The sequence below is a fragment of the Cyanistes caeruleus genome, chromosome 6 (genome assembly GCF_971803275.1).
Source record: "Cyanistes caeruleus chromosome 6, bCyaCae1.hap1.1, whole genome shotgun sequence".
In the NCBI taxonomy this organism is placed as follows: domain Eukaryota; kingdom Metazoa; phylum Chordata; class Aves; order Passeriformes; family Paridae; genus Cyanistes; species Cyanistes caeruleus.
Genome location: NC_141706.1, coordinates 43,752,310 through 43,771,407, shown reverse-complemented (window position 1 = coordinate 43,771,407; position 19,098 = coordinate 43,752,310). Strand labels below are relative to the sequence as shown.

The window sequence follows — 19,098 nt, the reverse complement described above, 5'->3', positions numbered from 1 at the left end:
TGCCAACCAGCTGTAGGAGTACTCCTGGAACCTCTGACAGACTGATGTCCAACACATCTTCATTTACAGTGTATAAGTATACAAAGCTGAATATATTAAATGCCCTTTTATTTCTCTTTTAGCCACAATCAGGAACTGCTAGGATTCAGAAGAGCTGCAGGGATAGGAGAACTTGCAGGCCAAGCCTTCCCTCTGGGTTTCACTGGCAATTGAGTCTATCTCCTTCACCTCTCCTGGGAAGTTTAACAGCCTTGTTCTTCTGCATCTGGTGACCAAAATTCTTGAGCTTGATCTGTGCTATTTTAGGATGGCCCCAATATTGAAGGAGATGGGGAAGATTTCAGCAGATTGGTATTGATTTCTGAGATGTGTCTTCAGAGAAGAACTGAGTTCTTCTACTGGAATACCCAAGGAACCCCCAGATGAGATATGGATGCAATGCTGAATATTTCAATCATGAATCTCTAACACTATAAATGGGAGAAGTTTCAAGTACCCCTTACTGCTTGAACTTCTTTCTCTTCTAAGATCATGTTACACAGATGGTGAAGGTGATTTTCAGTGAAAACACCAAAAATCCTCATCTTTATGGTTTGTGGAATACTTACAGGAAATGAAAGTACAGGTCTAAAGCATGAAACACATATTGCAAAGATAAAAATCTCTCCAATCTTGAGCAACAGGACAAATGTTTTGTTATATTGGAAATGCAAACTTGAACCACCATTAGAAGGCAGGAAAAAAAAAAGAGATGGAGAAGGCTGAGAGCAAATGAACAAACACGTCTGACTGCTTTGTTGAGTGGTAAGACAAGAGGTGGTCAGAGGCAGAATTGATGAACTGTCACAGTATGACAAATAAGACCTCTGTTGGATGTATTGATTCCAAACAGAGAATGACTCATGGATCTACTTCATTCTTGTTTCATTTGCAGACAGTAAAGTACTTGAACAAATCACAGATGCTGCCAAAGAAGTCAGAGAAGAAAAAAAATTCTTTCCCATGGAAGATTTTTTTGGGGTCAAATTTATTAATATCTGCTTGTTTTGTAGGACAGCTCATATGATGGAGCTAATGTTTTGTACAAAGTACCACTGTCTCAATAACTGTACAGATGACATTTTATGCATGTTGCACAGTTAAGACTGACTTGAAGATTCGTAAAGATTACCACATAAAAACCTGAGCATACCAGTATGTATATTTGTCAGCTATATGCATACATACATGTATGCACAGGAGCTAATATTTTTGTGTGTTTCATGGCCTCAAAAACGGTTTAGTAACTAGTTCTCAGGAGAGAAAGTTGTATTCACTATTTGTCTCAAACACTACAGTCTCCAATACATTTTTTGCTCTCCTTGTTTCAACATAGAGAACTTATAGGCATTAAGCAGAGATTGCAAAGAAGCAAAAGTATGTTTCAAAATTGATTTGGGTTATTAAGCCAAGAGAATTGTGAGTCACAGATGCCTTAGTTTTGTTTTTTCTTACTTTTTAAAATTTTGCCTTCATTCGAAGAGTTGGGTTTTTTTGTCTTGATAATTGTCTTTATATTTGGAAAATAAGCCCTGCAAATTGAATGAAGTACATACCAAAGCAATGGTTCTGAGCTGAACTTACAAAGTGTAATTCATCAAGGTTTTTAATTCTGTGGCCAAAGTTGGGTTTCCTCAAAAATTTAGCAGGACCATTCATGACTTTCCTGAAGACTACTACCCTAGGTCCTATTTTTCTCCCTTATCTTGATGAAACATTTTTTTCATTATCAGCTTTCCTTTCAAGACTGCAACCTCTCTCTACCCACTCTTTTCTCTACTGCTAATATAGCCAGGAGTCCAGGAATAACTACTACAGAACCGCTAGAATAACTAAAATTATAATATTAGTTATAAACTTTGAATCCTCCTGTTAAATATAATTTTAGATCTTAAACATAAAGAAAAAGAAAATGCAATAATATGTTTACGTAAAACTATTACTACAGCAAAATTCACTTAGTCCCCTCCCCAATTCAGAGAGCAATCTCCACTCAACAAGCCTGCTGCTCTTTCCCTGGAAGAGACAAGAAACAGATGCAAAACATGAGGTGTCCCCTGCCCCTGCCACAGAGCACTCCCAATTACAGCAGTCACAGCCTGGCTTTCTGTGACAGCCTGTGAGAGGTGCAGGAGGGCAGTTTTGGTAGCTTTCCTGCTGCCTCAGGCCAGAGATGTGGTATGCTGGCTGCTGCCAGCAGATTGGGATGGGAAGGGAGTGGAATAGGAAGGATCTGGCTTCCTCAGCTATTGTACAGGCCTACTGCAATTTATATGGGAATTACACAAACTCATGTAGTCCATTTATAGAAGTGCTGATTAAGTTTAGGAGGAACCACTTTGAATTATCTGCCAAGAGCAAAAACTATTCCTTTGTGCATTGTCAGCCTTGAGTAACTCAATCTGCAACTATTTTACCAATTGTTTAGATGTCTAAGTTTAATACAAAGATTAGAGAGGGTAAAGTTAGGGCAGAGCTGACCTCAACTGCCAAACTGTTTGAAGAAGGGAATTGTGAGTTAGCTTTGATCCAACACACATCTGAAATATATGTTCAGTTACTTCTAACACCAGATGGGTACAGCTGAAAAAAAGGACCTGGCTGCATACTTAATTTACAACATACCAAACTCATTGTAAATTAAAAATAGCAAAATAGTCTTCAAACTGCTCTTGCAGATCATGCTCCCTCACCCCTCTCTCACCTCCCACCCTGGTCCTCCACAGTTCAGAGGTAGCTGAAGCAGAGCAAAGTGCCTTCACTCCTCTTCTGCAAGCCAAGAGCTGTCTCTAGAGCCTAGATATCCTGCTTGCACTGGAATTCCCTCTCATTTCCAAGGAATACTTCTGCAGAAAATTGTCATAAACAGGAAAACATCCATTTAAGAATTATACAACAGTTTGTTAATAGGAGAAATGTGTGGAAATTCCCTCTCTTGACCTTTACAAACCGAAAGGTAAGAGCACTACAGAGAGTACCAAATGTGATTGTGTTGGGTAAGGATTTATGTAATTAGATACATCTGGAGGAAAGGATTAACTACATGTCATGATACAGCCTGAATCAACTTTGCTTAGTTAAACTGCAAGGATATCTCTGTTTACAAACCACATGTTTGCAGTACACTGACTGACTCAGTCAGGCAAAACGCATCAGGTACAGCCTTAAACAGCAGCAGATGAGAAGGCTAAATAATTTTAGACTTTAAGGAGGTTTGGGATTTTTTTCCATTGTCTGAATTATATAGGAGAAATAATTTTAATTCTATAGTATCTTTTAATAAGGAGTCAACTTTAAAGTCTAATTTAAAATGCTACAGTAAGGAAGCAAAGGGTTGAAAGTAGGTGCTGTCTGATGTTGCAGTTTTGCAGTCACTATATGTATACTGCCTTCAAATCAAATAGTCTCACCATTCCCAAAAATCTTTGTTCCAATCTTCATGCTGCCTCATTTTTAAAAATTTTTTATTCAGGAATTGAATAATTGATGCAGCCAGATCATAATTTCTACCAGGAAACAGACCCATAGTAAAACCCACCTGAAAAAAAAGGTGATTAGGGATTATATTTACAAATCAAGAGTGTCATAAACCAGACAAACTGCTACAGGATGTTCCAGTAAATCTTTCAAGTCAATAATATTCATGATGATTTGGTAAGTGCTGGCTATGAGGATTGAAGTTGCCTGGGAAGTTCCATATCTAGCTTTCTGGAATGTTAGAACACTTTGGGAATTAAATGAGTAAAAATGTTTCCTTCAACTTCTGCTTGTTTTCTGTCTCCTCCCATCCCTCAAGGTACCTGTGCCTCGCCACACAACCCAGCCCCTCTGCAAGATGCCTAAGGCCTGCTAAATGGAATTACAAATGTTAGGCTGTCTGAAACAGAGAGGAATATTTCATCAATGTTTTCTTATTTTAATCATATAACTAAGAGTTAGCTAGAGTTCCAGAACAGCTGCAGTTCTGGAAGCTAAATCATGAAGTTAAACAGTACTTTTTGTTAAATTTAAATTAAGACCAGAATGCACTTAAATTACCATGTTTTTGTCACATAAATCTTAGGCTTTCTCCTAGGTTTAACAAAACCCTTTATTTTGCCATTCTCTCTAAATCACATAAGGGACTTATAAGAAGCTAATAATTTACAAATAGTAACACTTAAGAGTGTGTTAGAAACACAGCAACAATCTCATTTCTCTTTCAACCACACTGCATACTAACTACAAACTCTAATAGAGAAGTCTATAAAACAATATCCTGACTGGGTCTAACAACTGCAGTAATGAACCCTTGAAAAAAACACAGACTGACCCATACATGAAAATTCAAATTTAGCTTTTTGACACATAAAATAATTTAGCTTTTGACAGGTGGGACAGCTTTAACATAGGTCCTCAGAAACACTGCTCATTTACTACCTCTCTAGGCAAGCAGAAGTCACAGCATACCTCTCTTCTTCAAAATGGGAATGTCATGCTACCCTAGACAGCCAGCTTGACCTCAGTAGCTTTCACTCTTGGCTTTTTTCATCCTTTGTGCTCTGCCTCCTACTTCTCTCATGTTATTTCTCCTCTCCACCTTCTCAGTTTGGCACTGTGTTTCCCCATGTAGACTGAAGAACTTAATAAAACAGGCTGTAAATGCCCCATATGTGCCACTCCACATTTCCCATTTGGCTGTCACAGGTGTGAGGATAGAAGCTTCCAGAAGAGGAAGTTTTGTGGCAGAGTCAGCCCTCAAAGGACAGACTACAGCATTCATGGAGGTCAGCATTCACAGATGGGTGACTACTTGGCAGCAACACCCCTAACCAGAAAAGCAACACATGAACAGATTACTGTAGCCTTCCCTCATCTGAAAGAAGTCTGGAGACAGAAGAAAGGATTGCTCTCCTTTGTGGGTTTCTTTCTGTTTTCAGCAGTCTTGATAAAAAGAGTCAGAAAACAAGAATATATGCTTCTTGTCAGAAGTATCCAAAATAAGAACAAAGACACAGTCCTTTTTTGACATGTTACAACACAGAAGTTCAGAATCATGAAGAAATAAAACAAGATCTTCTAGCATCCAGCATGATTGTGCATTTAAACTATGTTTCTACTTAGAAAAAACTATAAACTCAATAGTTAATACTGTGACTGTGTATAATGACATCTAGCATTAAAAAAAAATTAAAAGTGTCTCACTTAATTGAGAGGATCAATGCAGGGAAAATTTTCTCTCTTCATCTTTAGTAGTCCATGGGTCTTTTGGGAAATGAAGGAGCTATTTTGTTGTTTAGAGTGCAAATATACATTTCCCATGCCAAAACAGGTACTATTCAGCCACTGAGTATCTACAGCTCTATGGCACAAATAATGGGCAACTCCAATCCTTCATCTAATGACTCCATACTCCCAAAAACACATATCCAGAAAATCCAGAAAAAAGGAGCAGCGAAGGACTGGTAGAAACCCCAATGACTAACATTTCTTCTGCATGACAAAATGTAATTATCATTCACAGCAACATAACTCTTAGGACAAGGACATTTTAGCTAAGAGAACCTTCTTCTAGAGATAAGCTGGGGCGAGCCTAAGTTACTGTTCTGTTGTGTAGGAAGGAAAGGTAGGTCTTCCCAAAATCCTCCTAATCAGGAAACAGCTGGGATTCAGGAAAAATTTAACCTGTTTCTATAGGGAAATGAAATAATATATTAAATAAATGAAATAATATAATGAAAGTTGATGTCTCCACACAGTCCTTTAGAGCTCTTGGAGCCTTTGGAGTCATGGATCCCAAAGGCCTCCCATTACAGCCCAAATTAAGGAGAAACTCAAAGGTAATTTATGCTGTTCAGCATGCTAATACCTCCTAGTAAGATTTCTCATCAGAAATCAGGAGTAATTATCTGTCAGAACCAGGCTGGCTCCTTGCTCAATTGCCTCCAGTTTCTACAAACCATACAGAATTCTGTTTAGAGCTCCCACAGTGGGGAAAGCATGCACTGAGGAAGGACATTCATTTCTCTTCTTCATCTCTGGCAGCACAGATCTCTTTCTAGATGTTAAAACATTGTGCCACTACGTTCTGCCTGGAATTCTTTTCAGATAATCAAAACTTCCTCCCTAATCCCACCCAAACAACTTGTGATTTTTTTTTTCTATTTTTGTAGTAAGTGAAGTACCTTCTTTGTGAGACAGTATCTCATGAAACCACACTGCCACTCTGAAACATCTTTCAGCAAGTTTACCTAACCTCCCTAGCTCACTTTTATCTACATATAGGAGAATATACACTACTTCTGAACAATAGCTTTAAAGTAATTCTTAGAATAAAAATGTATTTCTTGCAATTACTAAAAGTGAATTTTTTCTTTTTTATCAATTATCAATCTCATTTATAAATTCATTTTAATTTTGAGAGTGTGAAAATTTAAATTCTGGCTTTGGAGTATGTGTGAGCAGCTACTTTGCTACTCCTAATTTGAAGTAAATTTGATTGACAAAAAAACCCAAATACCTTAAGCCAATTCTTAGTGAAATGCTACAAGGGAGTACCAAGAATTCTCAAACTTAGGTATTGACAAAGGAGCAGGATTTTTCTTCTACAAAACAAGTGGAAAGAACTGAAACCAGTTTGAGTTGTCCTTGTCAAACAGGATTCAAGTTTCAAATCAACAGGGACTGCAATAATGTTTAAATCTGTACAGGATGTGGTTTGAACCAAGTAAGGGGTTATTTTAATGACAACTTTTACCACTGTAACTATAATAATTTTTTTACACAGCAGATTTACCCTGTTCCCCAAATCCCTACTACTATGAAAACTTAAACAATCACGTAGTGTTTGTGTAACAATGTTATTATTGATACCTTAGCTGTAACTATAAACATTGGCTACATGAGGAAATGTATGACATTTTACAGCTAATACAGGCAAATATATAAGAAGAACCATCTTCCCACTAGTAATTTTTAATTTGTGAAACCTAGATAACTCTTTGAACTTCATTATAATGTGCTACAAAGTATTTGCTCATTTTCTCTAGAGGATAACTAATAATGAGGCACTCACAGTTTTATAATCAGTATACACAAAACACTTAATGAATATTTAACCAGCACTTACATTTTCACACTGCATCCTTCTGGATTTTATGTGGGAAACATTGAGTCCATCAATAACAATATCAAACGGAAGTCGATCTTCCACAAATGCTTGAAAGGCCTCAAATTCCTGAAATAAAGAAATAAACACAGGGGAATAATAAGTTGAGTTTAACAGAAATAAATTCCATTCAATTTTTATTAAAAAAGGAAACAAAGCCCAAATGTCTCACTTTTCCTTTGCTGGCTACACTTCACATCATTACTTGCTTATTTTCTAAAACAACCACATCAAGAAAACCCACCCCATCTTTTAAGCCGTAAGTCTTGGACTGGATACGTCCAACAAAACCATTACAACCAAAAATTACATTACAACTGAAAACCAAAACTTTACAGTTATCCAGATTTTCACAATTACAATCTGAACTGTACAATTCTATAAAGATGCATGCTATAGCCATTGTCACACAGCAGCTGCTGAACAAAGCAACTTTATAATCCAGTAGACAGTTTCACTACCATCTCTTAACATATCCAAATGTAAAATAATGATCATACTTAGGTTCTCTGGAAGAATTATGAAATCTCTGAATGCCAGTCAATATTTAAATAAACATCCATTTACAAAGATAGTACTCCGTTTGTGAGAAACACGTGGCTTTAAGGCTAAAACCATGAACTTTCTTACAAGGTCAGAACTGTAATGCACTGATTGAGCAAAACATCCAGTTTTTCCCTCATAAGGAAACCACAATTACTTTAGGTTTGAGAGTCCGTAAGAGAAGAACAGACTACAAAGCTGTAATAAAATCTTCAGGAATTTCTCCCTTGATTTTTGAGGGAAGATTTAGTAGGCTTTTTTGCAGACACTTGCGTAAGATTTCTACTTTTTCTTTCTGACTGTTTTTAATAAGAACTCTGCATTATCCTGATGGGCAGTGACCTAGTTGCATAAATTACCTTTATAGTAACAAGTAAGATTTATTTATCACTGACAGAGCTTTCACAGTCCAGGCTATAAATTAACTTTCACAGGAACTCAAAACAATTAATATTTCATGCCTTCTGCAAAGGATTCAAGACATACTCTTCTAATCTTGCCTTCTTCCATGTAGCAATATGGCAACATATGTCTAAATAAAAAACCACTGCCTTGGCACCCAAAAACATATACAGAATAGACAATTCTTCCTTGGAGAAAGAAATTAAAGAAATAATTCATTTTTCCAGAAAATACAACGCTGTCAGGCACTAACAATGAATCAAATTCAGCTGGAATGCTTATGACAAATTATATTAGGAAAAGGGTTACTTGTACTAAGAGTACAAACCAAATAAGACAAGATGGGTCACTCAGCTGTTAAAATTTCAGGAATAATTTCCAGGTGAACAAAGGTGTACCAGTCAAAACCACATGGGCTTATACCATCCATGGACCTCCCCATGGTTCAAAATCTGGCGAGTCATCACTGCAATACTGGCTGGCTGTCTGAAATGTGGGAGAGATGACAAGAAGCAAAAGACATGCAACCCAAATGAAGGTAAGCTAGAAAAGCCCTGAGACAAAGATGAGTGAAAATAGAAAAGATAAAAAGTGTTAGCAGGTAAAACATGTGGTAAACACTCCAACACAGAATTATTTTCTCAATGCTAACAAATGGCAATATTATTTGAAGTAACATAGTTACAGTCAAGACATTTTTAAGAAGGAAACTGTACAAGTAATCTTGTCTTTATGGGCTCAGTTCAATGCAAAACAAGTCCTTTGCAGAGAATTTTGCAAGTAGTATTTTAAGTGGCACTGGTTATAGAGCAGTTCCTGAAAAGGTGGTTTTCCCTGATGGGCAGAGTAGACTATTTTGTTCAGGGAATACTACATCATGAGTTGGGGAAACACCAGAGGAATTCAGTAGGACTGCACATTTCTTTGCCCACTCTGCTTGGATGCCTCTCCTCTCCCAGAAGAAGAGATGGTGCAGGGCTGCCAGAAGGGTCCTGCTGCGAGGCACCAGGATAGGCTCAGAACTCCTCAGAAAGCTATCTCCTGGCTCTCTGGGATTTACTTCTGGAGCTGGGGAGATGCTGCAGCTTTTTCTGTGTCATTCCTTTGGCCACTGCATGTTTCCACACTATCCCCTCCTGTCCATGTCTCCTAACATTCTCAAGATATGCCTGACAGACAGCATGCTCTGCCAGCCTCCCAGATCAGCTCAACTGTTATGCATCTCTATGACTAAACTGTGCTAAACAGGGAAAGGTTTGCTGGTGGCAAGGAGACTTATTCAGGCAGGAAAATTAGGAGTTAATAGCAAAGTGCAGAAGACAAATGGCCAATTTTAATTCATGTCACCAAATACAGAAGACTCCAATAAAAAGCCTCAGACAGACTAAAAATCCCAAGGGTCAGTTCATTTTCTCCTCACCATCCATATTTCTCCAGCAACACACAAGACCGTGTTCTTTCCTTTTCCAGAAAAAAAATACATTAAGAATGACAGAGAAGTTCTACTCCCCTGAGAGACAGTTTTTGAGCTGCCATATTTCTCATCCTCTCTGGACACAGGGAAGGTAAAGGGTGAAGCCTGGAAATAAGCAGCAGGCTATCTCATCCAGACATAATACAAATGCCCAAAGACTTCCACTGTCGGAGTGTGCTGGGTCTGGCTGAGCTGGAGTTAACGTTCCCCACAGCAGCCCTCACAGTGCTGTGTGATGCACTGGTAGCTAGAAAGGTGTGCATAACACACCAGTGTTCTGGCTATTGCTGGGCAGTGCTCCCACAAGATTAAGGCTGTGTCTCCAACATTACCCTCACCAGTAGGTGGGCAAAATCTTGGGAGGGGACATAATCAAGACAGCTGACTCAACCTGACCAAAGGGATATCCCATCCATATGACACCTCCTCATAACAACATCCAACAGAAAGAAGGGGACAAGGGAAGGGCATTTATTATTATGACCTGTGTTTTCTGGAGCAACTGCTATGCATACTGATGCTCTACTTCCCAGGGAGTGGCTGGAGAAAGTAGAGAATAAATATTTTATTTTTCTCCACTTCTGCATGCAGGCTTTGCTTTTGCTTTAATAAACTGTCTCTATCCTCATTCATAAGTGTTTTTCCATCTCATTTTATACCCCTACTGGCCTTGTCCTGTTGAGCAGAGAGATAGAGAAGCTTGGTGGGTACCTGGTGTCCAACCAAGACCAACCCCCTACAAGAGAAAGTAGACAATTTAAATAATGCTGATATTTTAAGGATTGGGATTTATCTGGATTTTATGCAGATCTTACTTCAGCCACAGTAGCAAACAGATGATTCATCCACAGTTCCCTAAAGATATCTGCCCCATGAGCTAACTGTTAGAAGGAATTAAAGGGTTTCTTTCTAAGCAACGAATGAAGTAGAGCACAGCTGCAGTTAGGGTACAACTAATCAAGAGAACCCAGACATGATGGCCATCCATGCAGTACAAGGATGATATGAAGGTTACAGAATCATAGAATATGCTGAGTTGGAAGGGACCCATGAGGATCATTAAGTCCACCTCTTAGATCTTCACAGGACCATCCCCAAGAGTCAGGTTGGTTTAGGCACAAAAAGTGCAAGCTATTCCTGGAGGCTTATCCTTCCAAATGGTGACTGCAACGTGATCTACACACACCCCACAGACGCCACAGGAGCATTTACATGGAAACAGCTGCTGAACAAGGGGCACTTCTGATGACTTCCTTCAATAAGCCAACAAGTAACAAAACACATCTCTCTCTCTCTCCCCCACCCCCACTTCAAGTAAAAGCACCAAAACAAATACAGCAACCTTACACCGATTTCAAACTTGTTCTAACAGGTTCATCTCACAAAGCTGTTAAGGAAAAGTCCATTTTCCTTATGGACTCAAAAACATGACTCAAACTGAAGGAACTAAACTAAAAACACATTTTGTATTGCTTATTGACATGACCTTCCTTAAGGCTCAGTTTCTGCAGAGAAGTACTGCAGAACAGCAGGGCTGTTACCTCACTGCGGGACTTTCCCCCACACGCACAGCACAGCGCTCACAGTGGCTCTGGTGATATCCTGTTTCACACCATGTACAAAAGAAAAGGGAATTTTAAAAAACCCACCTGATCTCATTCATTGCCTTACTGGGAAAACAGGGGAATGCCAACTATGCAACCTTTATATATTATTCACTGCGCCTTCAATTAAAAAAATCTTTCCTTCAAAAACTGATACACACTGACTAAATCAATTGGAAAAAAAAAAAAGCCAGCTATAACCAAACCCATGGTGGAATTTATATTGATGTAAAGAATTGCAGAGTTTTAAATAATTTATTGTTTAATCACTAGGGTGTGGGTGGCTCAAGTCCATTCATATCTTGGCAAAAGCACAAAAAGTTGCATTTTTTTCTATTCCACACCAGCTGGATGGCTTATGCACTATTTCACCACCACCTTATACTGGTATGTACCGGGGCTGCTGCAGAACGGGGTGTTTCCACCTTCTCCCTTTCCTCAGCCATTCATTCCTGGCTTTGTTCCCTACCTATGCACACATGTTGATAGCACACAGAGAAAGACTCAAGTGGAAGAACTCAGCCCATACAACAGTTTTTAGTCTGCACCAGTCCCCTGCTGAGGTTACAACACAGAGGACTGTCCTGGCATGAAAATGCAGCCAGGAAATGGAATGAGAGTGGTAACAGGTGAGATTACTTGGATCACCTTTTCCCACAGGTAGCCCTGACTATGCTAAATTATGAAACAACATTTTATGAAATGTAACTCTCAGCCTGGAATATTACAGCAAAGCAAGAGAGTTTGGTTGTAAAAAAATAGAACTATAGGAATTATTGTTTGAAAAAGCAAGCAAGGAAAAAAAAGACTAATTTTGCTACCTTGAATAGTAAGTTTTTTCTTTAAATAAATGTACCTTCAGACTTCAAGTCTGGTTTACACAGCGAGAAGTATTTGAAAAAGCAGCAGTAAAAAATATGAAAATAGCATTTTTTGCTAAGACAATACTATTTCAGATTCTGTAAATACATTCTTAGATTTATAGAACAGAAATACACATTTTTCTTCCCATACCAGTGTACATACAGATTACAAGCTTCAAAACCACAACAAAATGAGGGAAGGAATTCATTATTAATAGTTACAGATACTATGTTAAACATGATAACAATAAATAAACATTTTGAAACTAAGAAAATACAGCTAAACAAGTAAGTCCTTTGGTAAGAGCAATGAGAGTAATCCACATGAGTATTTTGAAATAATTTCAATGTCTGAAACTGTTCTAAGTGTATTACAAGTTTAGTATCACAGAAAAACTAAATCTCTCTAACATTTTTCTTCTCAAGTCTAAATAAGAAATATGTTAGCAACTAGAAATAAAAATCATGGCATTGGTCAAATTCTTGAACCATCCAAAATGTCTACTATCTAAATGCCAAAACCCAAAGTAATCTAACGTACAAAGGAAATACATGAGCAAATTCACAGAGGACTTATGAATACAAGAAAGGCTATTCCTGCCATTGGCTGTTCCTGCCAATGCACAGAGTTCTAAAATAAGAATTAAAAAACCCACACTAAATCATATTCAAATCACTGCAGAAAAGGCCATTTGTCACTTCCTCTAAACAATAAAGTTTTTGTTCACTTCAGGAATAGTGGAGAGACACTAGTTAAATTAAAAAATGCAAAACTACAATATTCAATATATATTTTTTCCAGAAGAATTCACAATACTTTAATACTTAATACTTTGTGCAGCAGAAAAAGCAATGTGTCCTCTCTTGTTAAATGACAATATCCTCAAGTGCAAGGAAAGAGCAAATTCTGATTAACAGAATATTATACTGCACTTAAGTATAATGTAACTGCCCCTATTATCAAACAGGGTATATTTTAGAGAAGTGAAAACATTCCATTTTAAAGTTTCATAAAATACAATGTTATGGGGGTTGCTTTGTTTTCAGCAATGTTTCTTGGTATCAGAAGAAAAACACAGGAATGAACATTAAGTGTGAGAAATAAAATTCAGCTGTCCAACTGAAATCCAGCCAGTTCTTTTTTTTAAGGCCTTGGTGGAGCACTCAAATCTATTTGTTGCTATGCCCAAAGGGTTTCAATACTTCCCCTACAGTTTGAAAGCTTGGAAATCCCCTTCAGACCCTTCTAAAAAGGACAGCTTTTCTCAGTATTGCATATGGTATCTCTATGTGCTCTGGATTGCACACAATTCGTCTGGCCTCTGAGTTTACAAATAATCCCTGAGTCAGGACCTGCTGTGGCTGTAGCCTTTGGAGGAATGGTCAGGAACAGGAAGGAGCTTGCAGGCACTCACTGTGATGAGTGTGGTGCTGCCCATTCACAGCCTCTGCCCACTGTACTGCTGGTGCAGGACTCAGCTCACATCCATGGGAACAGAGGTAGAGAAGGTAAATGGCACACTTAGCCTGGGTTGTGGCACATACTGTGCCACATTCAGAACAGGACTGACACACTCAAAGCCCTCTTTGGGTCACTTAGGCCTTTGGAGTTGGAAGGAGAACCACAGCCTTATAGAAAAAAAAAAAAAGTATCAATCTGAAAGGTAAGAGTTAGAACTTTATGTTCAAGGTTCCTTGGAAATAGTACTGCCTCATTTGGATGCAAGAGGACACTGAGATGAATGGGCTACTTCCTCCTTGTTGACCCCTTATGTTCTAGAAGAATATGTAAAATCCCTGCTTAGCCCAGATCTAGTGTGGGAATTCACATGACCACAAACCCATCTCTTCCTGCCTTCTTGACAGCATATACACATCTCCCATAAGCTTCCTTCCCTCTGCACAACAGCCCTTTCAGGCTTATCAGAGGTATGTAGGAGCCACAAAGGGAATGAAATTACAGAATTTGTGTAAACACCCAAGAGCAGCTGTGACATGAAAGTCATCACAGCAAAAGTCGATTCTGCCTCTCAGCATACCAATTATATCCTCTCAGGCTCAATGGCATAGCTCCCAATTAAATGCAGCCAGAGTAAACAAGCATCTGACAGAAAACATCATGTAGAAATTTGGTATGAAAGGTGACAATCTTATTATAACTGCTTCCTTTCTGTGGCAGCCTGCAAGGTTACAGCTTGCTGTACTTGATCATCACATGATGTCCTGACAGACCTTCCAGAACTATGCATAAGGATCTGAATTTTCAGTATTGCAGTGATGACTCACCAGATTTTGAACCATGGGGAGGTCCATGGATGGTATAAGCCCAAAAGTCAGGATGCCTATTTTAGATGTGTAACATTTCCTTATCACAATCAGTTTTATAGTTCATGCAGGCCATCTTTTCAACATATTTGTAAACAGTGTTCACTACCATTCTCATGTACAAACCTGTGTTGTTTGATTTTCTTTCCTAAAACTAATTACAAAAAAGACTTTTTTTTTTTTTTATCACTGCACAAGAAACTACTTTTTGGGGAATCCTCAACAAACCAAGTCTTTGCTCCTCATTTTCTACTCTGATCACATTTATTCTTAAGTGACAGAAATAAAGCAATGAAGCTGTTGCAAAAGTAAGACAAAAGACTATTCATCATGAAGAAAAAAAGAGATTCCAAACTGAATATATTCAATTTGAAACACTGTTGGAAAAAAATATTTAGAGCTTGAAACAACTCAAACCATTTCCCTAATTAATCATTTCACTGAAGGAAATAAAGATGCACTAAAGAAAACTAGTTAGAAGAAAAGAATACAAAGCTGAAGTTTCCTACTTGAATTACAGCCACTACAAAAAAGTGATTGACTGGAAAAGTAAATCTCCCTGCCTTCTCAGATATATTTGCTTACATCCTTATTTCAGCCTCATCACCTAGTTCCCCTCTGGAAGCCCCTGGCTGCAGAAGAAGTCACACAGTCTGAAATACCTAAAATGGGCAACATATTTTTGTCACCACATGCCTGCCTTTATAGCACAAGGACAACTAAAAAGTCCCAAATTTATTTCTGGAAACATCTGATATATCATGACACTGTTTTGACACACCCCCACATCCATGCTCAAAATTCACTGAGGAAGCAGACTTTAAGCTGTACAAACAACAGTAAACACACCAAGTTCATCTCCGTTCAGGGACTGCCTGCTGATACAGAACAGGAATGAGATCAACCTGAAACTAACAGGTAGGTGGTCCCAGAGTGATAAATGATGGAATTTCATCTATCACACAGAATCTACTAACAGAATCTACTGACATCAAAATTTAATATAGTGTATTGAGTCTTTTTTTCATTACATTGTATTCATTTAATCAGTCAGGCTCTCACACAGGAGGAACAGAATTTCTACAGCTCTTCAGATTGTGTGAAGGTCTTGTTACCCAGAACTCCCTTCCTAATCTCTCCACCTTCAACTGGTACTGCCAAACCAGCCCAGTCTACTTGACACATTTGAAGTTTTCAAGCCATACAGTGTTCAATAAAACACATCCTTTTGTTTATTTTATGATATTACAGAACACCAGTATCTATTAAATACTTAAAATTACTGCTACATTTTTAAGGAGAATTTTATTCACAACTAGATCAGATCAAAAGTCCTGAACTGAAAATAAAATCTGTATGGAAATTAGATGTCTGCACAATAGGCTGTATGTATTACAAACACCCCAAAACTGTTTCAAGTTTCTGTAACTGATAAACATGTCCATGCCTGCAGAAAGTCTGAAGAATAAACCTGGTGTCCTCTTCCATATTTTCAAATCTAGTGAAGAACTGAGGTGCTAGCTGCAGCAAACCCCCAGTCAATACTCAAAGATAAAGCACCTGAGATGTGGTGTGGGCTCCATCTAGTGGGGCTCAGCTTTGTTCCATATTGCTACCACCAAATCTGTTATCTCCATACATATGTGTCAGAAATAGAATCATAGAATCATTAAGGTTGGAAAAAGCCCCAAAATCATCAAGTCCAACCTGTGACTGATCACCACCTTGTCAACAAGGCCATAGCACTCTGCTCCATCCAGTTGCTTCTTGAACACCTCCAGGGACGGTGACTACCACCTCCCTCGGCAACCTGTTACATGTTCTACACCCTTTCAATTAAGAAATTCTTCCTCATGTCCAACTTCAACCTGCACTGGCACAGCTTGATGTTATCTCCTCTTGCACTGTTGCCAGTTGTCTGGGAGAAGAGACCAACCCCCAGCAGGCTGCAGCCTCCTTTCAGGCACTTGTAGAGAACAGTAAAGTCTCCCCTGAGTCTCCTTTTCTCCATGCTGAACAGCCCCAGCTGCTCCTCCTATGACTTACTCTCCAGACCCTTGACCAGCTCCATTGTCCTTCTCTGGACATGCTCCAGCACCTCAATGTCCTTCTTATGGTGAGGGACTCAGAACTGGACACAGGATTTGAGATGTGGCCTCACCAGCATTCTGTACTGGGGGACAATCACTGCCCTGGTCCTGCTGGCCACAGGATTTCTGATACAGGCCAGGATGCCACTGGCATTCTTGGCCACCTGGGCACACACTGGATCATGTCCAACTGCTGTCAAGCAGCACCCTCAGGTCCTTTTCCGCTGGGAAGCTTTCCAGCCACTTTGTCTCCAGCCTGCAGCACTGCCTGGGGTTATTGTGACAAAAGCCCAGGACCTGACATTTTGTCTTGTTGAACCTCATAGCTGGCCTTGACTCACTGATCCAGTCTATTCAGATCCCTCAAGAGCCCTTCTGCCTTCTAGCTTATAAACACTCCCACCCAGCTTGGTGTTGTCTGCAAACTTGCTGAGGGTGCATTCGATCCCCTCGTCCAAATCATCAGCCAAGGTATGAAACAGGACTGGCCCCAGCCCTGAACTCTGGGGAGTCCCACTGCTGACCAGCTGCCAACTGGATGTAGCTCCTGTCACCACCACTCTCTGGGCCCGGCCATCCAGCCAGTTTTCCACCCAGGGGAGAGCATACCTGCCCAAGCCATGGACTACCAGCTTAAACAGGAGAATGCTGTGGGAGGCAGTGTCAAAAGCTTTACTGAAGTCATAGAACTGAAATATACCGTAGCATCTGAAATTGTGCCCTCTCATATGTTTACCATGACCTTTGAAAAGCTTGATCCTTATAAATTATACTGTAATTATGAATATGAAAGTGTATCTTTAAAATTGAGGAGTAGTTGATAGGTTGGTGGGTAAAAGGTGATAGAACAAAATTATACCCAGTTCTTTTACTTCTTTGCAAGCTAAGATGTCTGATTTTGTTCTATTCAGTGGGTTTTATTCCGTATTTAAAATTTAGCTTTTGGAGGATTAAAAGATTTTAATTTTTTAATGTAAAAACCCCCCACATTTTAATTATTTCAGCATCCGTTAACAGCTGGATGAAAATATAACAACAAATAAAATATGAAAAATGTTGAGATTTAGATTCAAATTATAAACACAACTGAAAAAGACACACAGGATACTTCATGGCCTATCTAGTGACCTACCAATGTTTAAAGCAAATAAAAAAAAAATCTGGTGTTCTCTAAGTGCCTGAACATTACTTGTATATTACCCTTCTAGTCAATGAACCTGATAGTGTACAAGACCTACCTTTGGACTTGTTTTTCTAAAAGTGTCAGTTCCATGTATCACATCCCTTATTATTCTCTCACTGAGATTACTGTACTCCTCTTCACTGAGGTTACTGTCCTCCAGCTGATGCTTGCAAACTGGGCATTGTCCACTGCAACAATAGTGAAACAGGAAAATAAAAGGAAAAAGGCTTTTGAGTAAGAAATTCCTTAAATATTACTAATTTATCAAGTGTCTGTTTGAGTCAATATGAGTTTAAAAGAACCCCAACACAGTACAATCATCAGAAAATCAGTTGTATTCTTTCTGTGATGCATCCAAAACCTACTAAAGTCATTAGCTCTTATATTCTTTCTATTTTTTATTTATTTATTTATATTATTTTCTATTCTAATGAAAAAAAATTCATTTTATTCAAATATTTTTCCATATAGGCTACCTCAAACTTGTTTAGCTCAAAATAAAGTGTTCTTACAGTTCTAACAAAATAACTACTATGGAACCACTTGTCAACATTCTGTTTGAAGATTCTTAATCCATGATAAAATATGAGGTGATCAAAGTTAGTTTAGCTGTCAAAGTCTTTAACTGTTTACACACAGTAAGATAGAAAACAGACTTTGCTTTCGGTCAAGACAATTGATCTTAGAATTTTAAAACTCTTAAAGGCTGGAAAAGGTTATCTAAAATATGATGAATTATTATAACAGAGTACAGTACCACACACATTCTTATGCAGTAATAAATGCATTTGATAGCAAATAAGTCTTAAAAGAGTGAGCTATGCTATTCTTCCAATGGCTTCAAAAACTGTGGGCCTACATGTGCTTTCACTTCACAGTATGCAACAGAGCATTTTTATAAACTACTTAAACCCCCCATAATCTGTTGGAGACATTCTCATGATTAATACATTTATAATTGCTAGATTGCTACAAAACTATAAAACAAAGATTCAAATAGAATTGCATTTAAAATAGCAGTTTACAGCCATTAAGAAAACTGCACTGTAATAGAAACACACCCAAACATACCTGTGAAAACCTAAGAACCATTACTTTGCCTTCACTGAAAATGAGATAGGGAGAAACCTTTCATCTGTACAAGTTAACTGCAGTGTGCAAATAGTATCAGTTTTCAAGAAGATAACACTTTACACACCAAAGCTGCTCTGCTAGATTGTGATAAACAACAGTATTATAAAGCCAACAAAAAATAAAGTCTTTAAATCCTGAACAGGAGACAAATAAGCCACACAGTAAAATGGCACCTCTTACTTTTTACAGTGTTTTTCTATATTGGCTCTTCTAAGTATAGCTCTTTTCCAAATGTGCATGTTGGGTCTTGTTTAATGTAAAAAAAGGAGTTGGAAACTGGAGTTTGTGAACTCA

The 19,098-nt window shown here is 38.4% G+C and overlaps 1 protein-coding gene across 2 annotated transcripts in view; it reads right to left on the bottom strand.

Moving 5' to 3' along the window:
* PRORP (protein only RNase P catalytic subunit) overlaps positions 1–19,098 on the bottom strand; it is a 39,516-nt gene that overhangs the window by 17,011 nt on the left and 3,407 nt on the right. For both annotated transcript variants that reach the window (XM_023927886.2, XM_023927887.2), the window contains exons 4-5: positions 17,726–17,858; positions 7,148–7,255 (exon numbers count right to left, since the gene is read on the bottom strand). In XM_023927886.2, coding sequence (XP_023783654.1) covers positions 7,148–7,255; positions 17,726–17,858 — 241 coding nt within the window. The remainder of the gene's footprint in view (positions 1–7,147; positions 7,256–17,725; positions 17,859–19,098) is intronic.